Genomic DNA, 15310 nt, shown 5'->3' on the forward strand with positions numbered 1-15310 from the left:
AAAAAATTTAAATTAAAACATTTCAGTAATGTAAATTTTCATGACCATATTTGGAATAAGCATGAAAAATGCATTAAAATGAGTACCAACAAGCCTAGTATTGGTCCAGTAGTTCTTAAGATATCCCTTGATATTTTGAGAAAATATTTCAAAACTTCAACTTTTTCCGTTGAAGCGCATGGCTAGCACACAGAGCATTAAGGCAGGTTGGAGAGCAGCATAACTGAGCTGTGTGTGAAAGCTGACACACAAGAGGAATGGTATGGGTTCTATAAAGGAGATGCAAAGGCTTGATTTAAGGGGTGTTATCCACCCCATGCATGTTTTGTCTCAGGAGGGGGAAATGCCAAAAACTTTTGTACATATTACCGATTAGCCTCAGCTCAAGAACCACAATACCTATAGAAATATAAATGTGATTATTGGCTTCCTTGACTTAATTTCCTATAAGCTCAGTATTAATATTAAGAAGTATGTAGCATTTTTTTTAACTAAAGGGGGTAACCCTGTTGTTTTAGAATATGGAATGTCGATCTTCAAACTTACACTGCAGTGTCTCGCTTTCATCAAATTGAAATTCCAGTTTACCCATAATTCCCAGGGGCACATGATATTGCAATAAAGTGGTAACCACAAATCAGTGTTTTTTCACAAATTCTTTGGAAATACACTGAGTCAGAATGTAAATTTTCAGAATGGTAATGAGAAAAATATGATCAATATAATTTTATGATACCCAAAACTCATCCAACAATTAGAAAAATCAGGGCCTTTGACCTGCTAAAATTACTCCCCCCTTTGGTTTGCCAAAATATTCTTCCCCCCATTTTACCCTCCCCAGGGCACATAATTATTGCACAGCTCTGTAAAAATTATTGGTATCATCTCAAAGAAAAAATCCAATAGTACTTTCTATGTTATGATAAAGTGAATACTTTTAAGCGTAAGCTTTTGCCTGAAGTCTGCATTTAATTCAGTACTGATATTGAAATTTAAAATATGTGACTGAAAATCAGAATCAACTCTGTGGGGCCTAATAATAACATAAATAGCCATAGCCAAAAATGGGCTGGTGTTTGCTTGATACAGCTGAGAAAAGGAACACACATCGGATGAAATAAAATTATCATTCTAGATAATACAGAACTCAAATGTGTAAGTAAAACAAAACTGCTGGGCCACTCTCCTAGGAAAAGCCTAGCTTAACAGGAGTTCATCACTCAAGACTGAAGGCATTAATAATATATGGAGAAGTAGAATTATTTCTTAAAATTGTATCAAGAGATATAGTGCGATGACAGGAGCCATATTTTTCCAGTTAAACCATTTAAAGATCCATAACCTGATCACCCCGGTACTCACTAGCCTTGCTTTAAATTACTAAATTTGGTAGATTCCAAAAATAATTGGCACATGCAAACGGGGGGGGGCCAAGGATGATTTTTTGGCATGCCTAGAGGGGGAACCAGAACTGTACTGACTGGTGAGGGGCCTTCCTGCTCGAAATACCAGAAAAAACTTGACCAAAAGTTGCTATGTGCATCTTCCTTTGGCCCAATTTCAGGCATTATTATCCTCATCACAAAATTTTTGTGCGCTTTTTTGGCATGCCATATGGAGTGACTCCCCGGGCTCATAATATGCACAGCCCTTATGCAATATTGTCACATTTCCTTAAAATGTTTGATTTTGATCCCACTTAATATGTTAATTTTCATTATTAGATGAATTACATGTATGTCCCATATTAATTTTGAGCAAAACAAATGAAGCTAAATGAAGGAAATTGCATTCATTCCAGCACCTATCTTGCATATGTCTGTATTAAGGTTCGTTCATACTACCACCGCATTTGCGATGCGTTGCTTTGCGATGCCGCACTGAATCGTACTGCAAACTACTGCATTGCGATATCGCAATGAAGTTAAATACATTTTTTTTTTATTTGCGACGAGTGCGGCACGCACCGCATCGCAAAGCAACGCATCGCAAATGCGGTGGTAGTATGAACGAACCTTTAGTCCGTCAAATATTAGAGATTAATTGGTGCATGTGTTATGAAGATACATAGTAATATTAATTATGCATAGTTAATAAGTCAATGATTCACCCGAACAAGGAAAGATTTCAGCCATCAAGTTCAATTAATATTTCCACCATTAACACAAATCTCAGATTCTGTCACAGCCTTGAATTTTGCAAGGTATGCAGACCTTGCCATTTGAGGCGAGCGATCGCTCTCGCTCGCCACCGCTCGCTCAAACTCGATTTTTAGTGAGCGATTTTCCACTCGCCATAGACACTAAATATCACTCGCTGCGAATCTCCCAAAATCAGCCATTTCAGTATTTAATCGATTCTGTACCCCTCCAAGCGTAGAAAGTGAAAAAATTTAGCGCGCTTTGCGCACATTTAAACATAAATACCATTATAAGATCGAAGCTCTACTTGATTATACCCAAATAAGTGATATTTGTGAACATTCGACCACTCACCTAGAATCATGCTAGCGAGTGATTAACCACTCACCTTTAAAATCTAAACTGCAAGGCCTGGGTATATTACTTCATTACAATACATCATAATCATGTAAAAATTAGAATTTTGAGAACAAACTGAGGCCATCCTCCTCAGCAAATGTTACAATATTGTATTAAGGATAACCAGGGCCTAGATTTCGACGAGAATCACAGAATCGATTCTCGTAAGATTCCGTTGCAAGAATCAACTTCTCTCATTGTATCATACAGTAAGTGCAGTGACTAAAAATCTAGGCCCTCATAACCATACTTGTAATGACATTGCACACCCCTAATTTGTTCTAAATCATCTGTGGCACTTTCGAGAAAATTGAAAGTAATTACTTCAGTTCATGACCAAAACATCTGTGAAAATAGATTCTAGCAAAATACAGAATCCTACGAAATATAAGAACCAAGCTTTCTCCTTCGCCAGGTCTCCTGATTTGATGAACTTAATCTGAAAAGAAGAGAAAGAAAAATCAAAATGGAGATATTATATGCTTTTTTCCAGAAAGAAAAATCAAGCTAATTATTTTTCATGAAAATACTTTTAAATGATTTGAACTAAGTTAGATTTGGAGCATGTGAAAATACCATCCCTAGTAACTGACCTTCTTGTAAAAAGGTACCCTTTTCATTGACCAACCATAAGAAAGGTAGGCTATCCTTTTCACTGACCTATCACCCGGGATTGCCATGTAATTTTTTTTTTTTTTTACATTTCCGGAATTTGTTTTTTTGGCCACATTTCCGGAATTCCGGGAATCTCCGGAAGACTTACCTCTGTTACTATAAGACATGAATGTATGACAGTTTATTGTCTTCCAAATCCATACCTGGCCTAATCCCCGACCTCATGTCCATCAAATCCATACCCTAAACGCTGACCTGCAGTGGCGTAACATGGGGCGGAAGGCAACGTGCCCCGGGTGCCACCCTTAGGGGGCGCTAAATTGACCAATTCAGCATCGATTCTGCGCCCCTCCAATCGAGGATGACAACACACTTATTCTGAGTGCCCTCCCCCCAGACAAAAGACTACTAGTTACCGCTACACCGTCAGCTCCCAAAAACCCACCAGTTCCAGTTCTATGGGCCCAAACCCACTAATATAAATCAATTATTTTCCTTACCAGTATGATTTCTACAGCTATAAAAAAGACCAGACATAGGCCAATAAGGAAGTACAGGAAACCATGTTGACCAGTTTGCACACCCTGTGATATGCACAGTGATAAGGCTACCTGTAACGGATAAAAACAAAATATAAAATCATCACTGGTCACTTCCATGTTTTTCAATTCCTTGAGGCAGTAACATAAGTGTGTTTTATTCAAAAGGGGTTGCACGTAGCATATTGTGCTGATTACATACACAAAGTGCTACATATACGTAAGTGTTGACGGTACACCATTTTGGTCTCCATCTATAACAACCCAGCATGTATGACAATAGAGGTTATCCGTGTTCTATAAGCTGCATATCCTATCAGCGACTGCTATACCATGTTTAGGACTTTCAAAAGAAGTACCTGCATGTGTAACCATGACTGTTTCAAAATAGCCGCCAAAGTCATGCAGGTAACTCCGAGGTCGTGTATTGTATTCCTTTGAATGAGGAATACTACGGGAATCAGCATCTTTTGTTAAGTCACACATGAGTGAAGTAGATAACCTCTATCCAGCCGTTGAACTTATTTTCTGTGCTGACAGACGTGATAGCCCACCACCTCTTGACCTGCTACTGGACCCACAGCACGTTCATCTGATGATATTTCTCTTCCCACTGCTCATTTTGGGAAAAATCGCATTGGAGATGAATCGTTTTATGTTTCTGCTCCCACACTGTGGAACAGCCTAAGAATCATCATGCAGGCATGTATCACTGCCTAGTTTCAAGAAGGCTTTTTGACTGTGTTAATTCTTGTGATTTGTTTTAATGGCACTTTGATCAAGTTGAAGAGGCGCATTATTATGTTGTTTATATATGTATGGTGGATTTTCCCATAGTATTACACACAAGGCTATTACAGTCTTACAGAGTTAGTCCCCTCCTTGCTAACCTCTTTGGTTTTACTGTGGTTGCTGTATCATATTGCTTAGGTTTTCAAAAATAGGTCTTGGGAACTGATTTCAAATCCCAAATGAGAGGTTTGTCAACTAAAATGTGGATGGTAAAATGCTTGAAAACAGGCCTTTGATCATTTTGATGCTGATATTTTGGCCAAAGATGGCATGATCTGATCATAAAAAAATGTGTTTTTCAGAGGACTACAAAATATGGAGCATATAAACTGAAGCAAACTGAAATGGGTGGTTTTGGGAGTGTAAGAGCAGAACAGAGGTTGAAGTTCATGGGGCCATCAAAGCACATACGTATAGCACAGATGAGTGAGTATACCAACACAGATGGTTAGCATAATTATATTTGTTTGTTTTATTTCTTCTGGGACTTCTCCTGGGACACTCAATCAGTTAAAAATACAATTAATCATCTGTTCTTCCTTGAGGCCCAGGGATATATTGTAGGGTATCAGGTTTGTGGACCATACCCAACCCCACACTGGCACTCCTACACAAATTGCAAATAGTTTGATGGTGACAAGTTTGGTAATTGTTAGTGTTATTATGTAGTACAGTATCGAGGCCAGCCGCATGAAATTTTTGTGTCGTTGGACAGATGTTTGAAATGGACAAATCATATTTGCCACAGAAACAGAATAGAATGTGTGGGTTACAAAGTTTGACAACATAAAAGAAACGATCCTCCAGACTCTTCAGAACATTTTGATATATGATTTGTCCATCTGAAACATCTGGGCTACGAAATTGTTAAATAGAGCTCTTCTGTGTGCATGGCCTCTCTACAGATATCATTATAGCACTCATACATAAATTCTAGATAGTTCATTGGTTGATAGCCATTTATCACTTTTACCATCAGCCTCTCCATGTGATAGTTTTTACCACCACAGGGCTGTGCCGTGCTGCGCCTGCGCCAAGCTGTGCGCTGGCTCTTAGAATCGCCGATTTATAGTTATGGGGTGGACCCCAAAATGTTAAGTATGTCACGGCAAAACATGGTGTTATGTTGATGAAAAAATGTATTCCCTATCTTAGATAGTATTTTTGAGCAACAGAATTTATGTATGAGTGATATAAAACAAATATTAACTGTCTTAAATTTGTGTAATGGTCAAAATATAATCACTTGGTGAAAGATGTATTGTTCCATTCCACTCGCCGTTCCGGCTCGTGGAATGGAACAATCCATCTTTCACCTTGTGATTATATTTTGACCATCACACTCATAGACAGTTAATATTTGTATACTATCAGTTGCTGTGAATACTTACAATCACCATGGCTGTTGTGATACCCACAAAACCAATTAATAAGGCTCTCTGAAAAATAAAGAAACAATTAACAAAGCAATTAGATTAGCATTTGTTTAGGTCATTGTAAATTGTTTGATCTATTATACCAGCAGCACTTAATATCCTAATAACTATACTGCTTTAGGACTTTGTGTAAAGTCATGGTATATTGTACCAGCACCTAATATCCCAATGACTTACTCCTGTAGGACTTTGTGTAGAGTCATGGTATATTGTACCAACACCTAACATCCCAATGACTTACTCCTGAAGGACTTTGTGTAGAGTCATGGTATATTGTACCAACACTTAATATCACAATGACTTACTCCTGAAGGACTTTGTGTAGAGAGTCATGGCATCTTGTACCAGCACCTAATATCCCAATTACTTACTCCTGTAGGACTTTGTGTAAAGTCATGGTATATTGTACCAACACCTAACATCCCAATGACTTACTCCTGAAGGACTTTGTGTAGAGTCATGGTATATTGTACCAACACTTAATATCACAATGACTTACTCCTGAAGGACTTTGTGTAGAGAGTCATGGCATCTTGTACCAGCACCTAATATCCCAATTACTTACTCCTGTAGGACTTTGTGTAAAGTCATGGTATATTGTACCAACACCTAATATCCGAATGACTTACTCCTGAAGGACTTTGTGTAGAGTCATGGTATATTGTTCCTGCACCTAATGACTTACTGTACTCCTGAGTCCTGAAGGACTTTGTGTACATGTAGAGCCATCAGGGTTAGCGGTGACCAGGGGCGGACTGGTGGTTTTAGGCGGCCGTGGCAAATTTATTAAGACCGGCCCTATTACTCAAATAGAGCGGAGCGAGCGAAGCGAGCGTAGCCACTAGCGCATGGGGTCCAGGGGCCCGCGCAAGGGCCCCTGGTAGGGTCCAGGGGCAAAGCCCCTGGTGGGGGTCCAGGGGGCGAAGCCCCCGGACAACTAAGGGTTTTAGCTATTCTAGGGGGTCAGGAAGCCCGGATTTGACAATGATTTCTGAAGCCAAATTCCATTTGTACAGACTTGAAATATTCTTTATCCATTGTCACTCGCTTGCAATAATCAAGATCAAACCAACAGTTATTCAATTTATAAGTATGTTTTGACTCATTTGCACACATATAGAATTACATCTTTACATCATATCGTGAGTATATATTCAATCATTAAAAGACAAATGCTAAAAATTGTTTAGGCCTACTGGGTAAAGGTTAATAGCAACTTTTTTAAACTATTGCGATTTGGTAGTTCACAGCATCTAGCGAATGGTAGTGAGCTTTGGCAAAATTGCATTGATCATTTCATAGCGAAAGTGATATTTTTGACATTGGGGTTGGAAAAATATTCTTGAAATAGCACCTTTTGGCGACATTAAGTTTATTGTACAAATACGCGCGAAGCGCACAGACATTTTTGGCATATTAAAGCTAAACTGGTGATGATGCAGTGGAATAAATTCAGCTTGACGAAGCGCTTGAAAAAATTGACACTTTTAGGCTAAAATGGCCAAATATGAGATTGATTTGGTCAGAAACTCACATAGGCCTACAGGTGTCATCATGGGGGGCTTGTATGGACCATCCCATTTAAAATATTGGGGGATTTATCCCCATCCCCCGGATCTACGCCTATGAGTTGAAACATCAAAAGGGAAAGATATTGGTTTGAGTATTGAACTGAGTAGGCCTAATGTGGCTGTAAGTATTATGTAATGTAATCCCTGCATTACAAGGAGCACCCCAGCCCAGAGGTTTTCGAATGATGGTCTAGCCGTGCTAGTTTTGACAGCTTATGGTGGTCCAAAGGGCCAAAGGCCGGGGGGGGGCACTCACTAAAAATGAGTGAAGCGATGTGCGTGCAGTGCGGCCACAACCCACATTAACCCCCATTTTTCAACTCCCTGTCACTCAATGACCACTTTTTTTTTCTTACTGATTTACTGAACTCCTCACTCAATGACCCCTATTTTTTCTTTTCCTGTCACAATAAGACCTCCCTTTGTAAAGAATTTTTGACAAATTTCTGGTAGTCTTTCATCGTTGTTTCTCAAAAAAAATCCCATTTTGATGACTTTTGAAAAACAATTATCAAAAATGTGTCAACTTTTATAATTATTTTGACCCAAGTTTTGTCCCAGTCTCACTGAAAGAACCTCCTTTTGAAGCCTCCTTACTGAATGACCCCCTTGGTTATATGGCGTCAAGCTCTCACCAAAAGACCCTATAGCATTATTGTATAGTTTCAAACTGGTGTCCCATGTCTGCACATCCCCGTCCCTTCGAAAGTCGAGTGCCTGTAGGCCTATATCAGCCCCTATTTCTACAGGCTTTAGGCCCTATCACTATGCAGACAAACAGCAGGCACACTGTGTAGGCCCTTATATTACTCATCCTCCTCAATTAGGCCCTTATATTACTCATCCTCCTCAATTATCCCCTCCTTTCTTCTCTTTTCCTTTCTTTCTCCTATGTCTGCCTTATACCAAATGCCCATACCGGCCCTAGCCTCATTCCGCAGCCACAATGAAATACCAATATTCCATTGACAGCCAGCCCAATATTTTGCTGTTGGCTTAAAATTTAAAATTTTTACTGTATTGCATCTAGAGTATTGGCCTTTTGCTGTGTTTACGGTCTAGAGAATTGATTCAAAAGGCCATTTGTAGGTGATGCCTTGACGGTGTAGTGGCCGGCCTATAATAGCTTAGTGTTAGGGCCTATACCTTAAGCCCTAGGGCCTATGTCTTGGGCCTTACGCCTTCGGCTCTCGGACCTATGCCTCAGGCCCTAGGGCCTATAAATACTCCTTCCCCATTCTCTCCCCTTTTCTTCTATTTTTCCTTTCTTTCTCCTCTTTTTCCTTTTCTCTCTTTCTCTTTTTTCTCCCCTTCTCCTTTCTTTTCCTTTTTCTTCCTTTTTCTCTTCTTTTTTGAGCAACCGGCCCTGAGCGGCCCAGAACCAAGCGGCCCATGTGGCGATCGCCACAACGCCACAGTGGCCAGTCCGCCCCTGGCGGTGACCTGCTGAGTCCAGGGGTCCAATTTGGTAAATAAAGGGGTCCAGGCATCTAATTCTACACAGACGTACAAAATTAAGGGGTCCAAATCACGGGGACCTACCAAATCAAGGAGTCCTGGACCTCAAGACCCATTAAAACGCTACCCCTGAGAGCCATGGTATATTGTTCCTGCACCTAATGACTTACTGTACTCCTGAGCAGTGTTCGAAATAAGCACTTATCCTCTTGTCCTCTTGTCCAAAAATCACTGGGGACAACCATATTGAGCTGTGTACTTATCCCCTGGACAACCACTATATTTTACCTCCAAAAGTATAACACATTTTGGGGACAACCAAAATGTATTGAGGACAAGCAGAATTTATGCTTTAGTTATCCTCGGGATAACCTCCATATTTTCCTTATTTCGGACACTGCTCCTGAGTCCTGAAGGACTTTGTGTACATGTAGAGCCGAGCCATGGTATATTGTTCCTGCACCTAATCCCCAATGACTTTACTCCTGAAGGACTTTGTGTAGAGTCATGGTATACTGCACCAATACCTAATATCCCAATGATTTACTGCAGTAGGACTTTGTGTAGAATCATGTTAATTGTACCAGCACCTTAATATCCCAATGGTTTAAGGGGGTACTACACCCCTGTGGTAAATTTGTGACTATTTTTGCATTTTTCTCAAAAAATAATAACACACTGGTAACAAAGGTTATGTAGATTATTGGGGCAGGATCCCAATTACTACACTGAAATTTCAGTGACTCAAGACAAGCGGTTCAGTATATATGATCGGAAATGAGGTACATCCTAGCGGTACCTAATTTTTTATCATAGATAACGAACCACTTGTCCTGGATCACTGAAATTCCAGTGTAGTAATTGGATTCCTTGCCCCTATAATATACATAACTTTTGTTACCACTCTGTTATTAGTTTTTGAGAAAAATGCAAAAATAGACACAAATTTATCGAGGGGTGTAGTACCCCCTTAAACCAGAAATTACTTACTGCTTTCGGACTTTGTGTTGAATCATGATATATTGCACCAGAACCAAATGGTTCACCACCTGTAGCACCCACATCACCACCTTTGGTATCAGCTTTCTCATTATCCTGCCATATTGGAGTCTTCTCATCCGTCATTGTAATAGTTCATTGATATCACACTCATGTAACTTTGGTGGATAATTGATAGTGTTCAAGTTCTATAGCCTGCTTTTTTTTTCCTGCCAAATTTAATGATGTTTCTGAAAAACAATAATGATAAAAAATAGTTCAGTTAAAGCCATATTATAACATTTGCTGAGGAGAACGCCCTCAAAAAATTTTTAATTCTGGTTTTTACACGATTGTAATGTACTTTAGTCAATAAAGATACTCTGCAAAAATCAAGACTTTAGGTGCTGTAGTTTTGTCAAAATCTGAGATTTTGAATAAAATGATGGAACCGGCGTTTTATTATTACGATGGAAATATTAGTCTATCACGTATGCACAGTACGTACACAGCGTGCGGGATACACATACACATACACCCCAGGATCGTACCGTATTACAACCGCCGGAGTAACATGCATGGGCGCTAGTAGTAAATTCCAATTTTCTATGCTTTACCTCACTTGTTCGGCTCAAAATTACAAGGGGACATACAGTACATGTAAAAGCTAACATTTTTATGGAAAATAAATACCAATCTATTTTTACAGAAATGTTATAATATGTAGGTATCCCAGGCAAACCTAATAGTTAACACATTTGCTAGTCAGCGAAATTACGAGACCGGGGCCCGGACACAATGCATATTTACATAGAAATTTGAATTTTTTTTTCGAGAACAGGTCGGTGAAGGAAATATATGTTTTCTATACTTCACTTGACCCAAATATATGATTCTTTATGGTGATGAGCCAGTCGCACATGGAATTTTAGAGGGATTTTGATAGCAGTTCCATTAAAAAAAGCTGCTATCGCCATGAGACTAGGATCTAGAAACACCCCTAAATGCCGTTTTGGGGAATTTTGCTAGCAGAATCTTTTTGATGAAAGTCAATCTTTAACAAGATGTAACTTTGTTACGGAAAGTGCTATGACAAAAATGTTTTCAGTTTTGGCTTTCTTTACTCAAGGGCTTTAATTTGATATATGTAAAATGATGCAGTTTGATGGCAAATTTGAATTCACCTAGCATATAATATGGCTGTGTCACACAAACATTCCTGTTCGTGTGGCTTCACCTGAAGCGTTGAGCAGTATTGCTACAGATACAGATCCACAAATTTTCTTGCTCCAGGTTCTTGCAATAAATTAAACCTGTACATAAGTATAGATACTAACTTCACCATATGATTTATTTTTGTGATGAGATAATCGCACATGGAATTTTATAGGGATTTTGATATAGCAGTTCCACATAAAAAAGCTGCTCTATAATGAGACTATCATCACTAAAGTTATTTTTTTATTACTTCCGTGGTCCGGGTACGCGCTTAGTTCACCACGTAATTAAACTTGTATGGCTCAAAATTCGGACTGCGCGCCATTAAGTTAACTGCTTTCGGTGTTTTGAAATTTGTTGACGTTGTAATGATCCCCGATTTCCGGTCGATTATTTTAGCTGTGTCATGTCACGTGCATGACGCTAGGGGTACCAGCCAAACTTCAGAAAAAAAAAAATCACGATCGCCGATAACGATGTGATATGGGACTTACATAAGATTACACAGAGATATTTCTTGCTAAAATTTTAGGTAGCTTGGCCCTACTTTGTCTGCGTTATATGAAAAAGGACAGTCTTAAGTAAGTAAATGTGCAACGCTTTTGATGTTTTGATGTTTTGGGAGACTGGAAGGGATCAGAACAAAAAAATGATGGAGCCTATTCTTGACTGTGTAATATTCCTTCACCACATTGCTGTACGGGGAGAGTCTTATTATACGATGGACAGATAGTATCAGTTTGTGAATGAGGACATCGTATAAGGCCCTGCGTTACAAGGTGGGAGTACTAATAAGTGGGTGGTGTGACATTTTTCTTAAAATATGAAATGACTTAAGTTGTTTAGATATGAAGATGAACACCTACAGCTTTTATTTTGATATCATTTTAAAGCCTATTCTTTCTTCTTTCATTTGAAACCAAAGCCAGCCTTCTCCACCAATTCTAATTAACTTTATGATTAATTATAATAACGAGCATGCAGGTGGGCGGATATTGGGACACGGATATTGGGACACGGTACCATAGGAACTGTATGGGAAAAGCGGCATCCCAAGTTTGGTTGAACTTTATTTGATTCTACAAACTAAAAACATGTCTAGAGGAAATGTTATTTGATTAAAGAATTAATAATATGTCATAAGTAGTCTTATAAAACTTTAATTTTTGTGAAACTTCAATTCAATTAGAAGGATTAAATAATTAACAAGCTCAGATTCCCAATTTACTGCTTCCGATCAAAGCATTATTTTACAGAACTTACATGTACGTAAAATGTTTACCTCCCTATTTCATATCCAAGTGTTTTGCATTTATATTACAATGTACATTGTTAATCTTAAACATGTTCAAAATTACATTTTATTAATTAGAAGGGTAATTAGGTATCAAGAAAGGATTAATTATTAAGGTGCAATGTGGGGGGGCTCCAGAAAGTCGAAGTACCAATGTTGCTGAAAATTCAATTGAACTTGTTGAACCAACTGAAGAACAGCTTAATAATAATATGTATGATTTGATATGCAAGGGATCATTTGTTGCTATTATTAAACCTGGTTCTGATTCCCTACATGTATATGACTACCATTTGTTTGAATTGGAATCAGAGTTATTACTGTTGATGAGCAAACACAAGCACAGTCAGATTTTAACTACACTTTTGTACATGGAGATGAAGTAATTGTTGTTTTACCAAAAAACATCAAGGCAGGGTTGCTTACTTGATCCAAGAAAAGTTATTATCCCAAAGCAGACCATAGTATATTAGGTATTGACATAACTGAACTCCATCACAGAAAAAATCTACAAACCTTGTTGTTCTTCAAACTGAGGATCACAAAGACATTATAAATATGCTCAATATAAACATATGCTTGTAGAATGACTTATTTTGATATTTGTATGTTTGAAATTTGTATGTGAATATGTTTCAGTGAGTTTATTGATGATTTTTTCTGTTTAATCAGGCTACTTTTTACTAATCATATTTGCCTTTATTGAAACACACTACACATATTTCTGCCTTTTCGATGTTTTATTCAAGTCGCGAGTAGTCAATTTTCATTCAAATTTTTGGGGTCAAGTAATATGTCAACCCCCAATAAACTATACATATTTGGAAAGGTCTTGGCTTGAGGAATTCAAATCTGGCATTTAATTTTATGTAGGGTATATCATAATGAAAATATGAAACTTTTTTCAGACACACTTTTTTTGAAAAAATTCTTCCCTACTTTGGAATATAACATTCTAGGGCATACTCCCACTATAAAAACAATGTCATTTTTGGAATCCTTGGACAATTTCCTTTCAGAAAATGTATAATTTTGCTGGGGTACGGTCAATACTTTTCAAGATATGGTATTTTGAATGCGGGAAGACGTAATTTTCAGAAATTTATGGTGCGTCACGAAAGAGGTTCCCACCTTATATCGCATGGCCATAAGTTCCTTGTACTAGTACGCGCTGGTGAATTGCGATCGTGTAGAAGTGACAAGGTCACCTACTACGCACCACGCCGACGACCAATGGGTCAACCGGCTTGTTGTCAATTCAAGTCCGTTGATCAGCCAATCAGCGTGATTGTTTATTTCTTCTGTGTGTACACTCATCTACGCTTGGCGCTGCTCGGACCACGGAAGTAATAATGAATTAACTTTATGCTGTTTTGTTTTTAATTGATCATGCATAAATGTTGGCTGAATGGTTTTGATGAATGTCAATCTTTGAGTTTGACAAGACGGATTGTAACTTTATTTATAGACAGTTAAACGGAAAGCACTGTGACAAACCGAATTTCAGTGTTGGCTTTCTTTTATACTGAATAATGCATGAATGGCTTTAATTTGACAATCAGTCGCAGTTGATGGCAGTAAGAGCCCTGAAGCACCTGTAACATCTGGTGTCCCACAGGGCAGCGTGTTAGGACCCCTGCTGTTTGTTATCTACATCAACGATCTTCCTGATTGTGTCTCTGACTCCACAACAAGACTCTTCCGATGATAGCCTCATCTATCGAAACATCACATCTCCAGGGACTCAGCTGCTCTTCAACATGACCTTGACGCTCTCCAGAAGTGGGAATCTGACTGGCTAATGAGCTTCAACGAAACAAAGTGCCAAGTATTGCAGGTGACCAACAAACGCAAGCCCACTCCAGCGTCCTATTCCATCCATGGCCACACACTGGAGACTGTCAACTCAGCTAAGTATCTGGGCGTCCATCTTGATTCCAGACTGAGTTTCAACACTCATGTGGACACCGTCACCAAGAAGGCAAATTCAACCAAGGCTTTCCTGTCACGCAACATCAGCCACTGCAGTCAGAAAGTTAAGGAAGCAGCCTACACTACCTTCATCAGACCTACTGTGGAGTATGCAGCATCAGCTTGGGATACCCACACACAGCGTAATACAAAGAAGCTCGAACAGGTGCAGCGAAATTCTGCCCGCTTTGTCACAGGAATCTACGACAGAAGAAGTAGCGTCACCTCAATGCTCCGCAACCTGAATTGGACATCTCTCCAGGACCGACGCCTTTGCAGTCGCCTACTGATGATGTACAAGATCAGATTTGACCTGGTTGATATCACATGGAACCAATATCTCATCCATCATCGTTCATCTACCAGAGGCCATTCATCCAGGTTCTTGCAACCCCACACCAACTCTTCAGTGTTTGCTAATTCATTCTTCCCACGCACCATCCGGGATTGGAACAAGCTCCCAGTGGATCCAGCAAACTACCAATCTCTCGACAGCTTAAGTTTAAGACCATGTTGAGGGATTCTCCACTGAAGTAGTCTCATCACTATACCTGATCTCATGTACCAATACCTTGTGTATTGGTACATGATTCGGCGGGTATACTTCAGCAATAGCGAATAAGTGGTCGTTTTTTACTCTTTTCAAAACGTCACATGTACACCAAATACAGCCCCCGAGATGGTCTACTTTTAGCGTGCCTTACCTCCGAAACAGTTTAGTCAAAGTTAAAAATGCGATCCCCAACCCTTTGCTTACCTTGGACGAATTTGCAGTATTTTCCGCTAGCTCCGTGTTGGAAAATGTCCGTACTTGCCCGGTACAAACATAGAAATGGCCACATTTGCTTCAGTCCTGGTATGAATATTTCTTCCGTAGTCTGGCGCGTCCTGTGTGGGA

The 15310-nt window shown here is 39.1% G+C and overlaps 1 protein-coding gene across 1 annotated transcript in view; it reads right to left on the bottom strand.

The window, feature by feature from the left end:
- Positions 1-1972: 1972 nt before the first annotated feature.
- LOC140171642 (uncharacterized) overlaps positions 1973-15310 on the bottom strand; it is a 14883-nt gene continuing 1545 nt past the window's right edge. Inside the window, exons 2-5 of the mRNA XM_072194931.1 lie at positions 9942-10180; positions 5878-5925; positions 3656-3766; positions 1973-2979 (exon numbers count right to left, since the gene is read on the bottom strand). Coding sequence (XP_072051032.1) covers positions 2866-2979; positions 3656-3766; positions 5878-5925; positions 9942-10076 — 408 coding nt within the window. The 5' untranslated portion in view covers positions 10077-10180 and the 3' untranslated portion in view covers positions 1973-2865. The remainder of the gene's footprint in view (positions 2980-3655; positions 3767-5877; positions 5926-9941; positions 10181-15310) is intronic.

This window comes from Amphiura filiformis, chromosome 15 (assembly GCF_039555335.1).
Source record: "Amphiura filiformis chromosome 15, Afil_fr2py, whole genome shotgun sequence".
Taxonomy (NCBI): Eukaryota; Metazoa; Echinodermata; class Ophiuroidea; order Amphilepidida; family Amphiuridae; genus Amphiura; species Amphiura filiformis.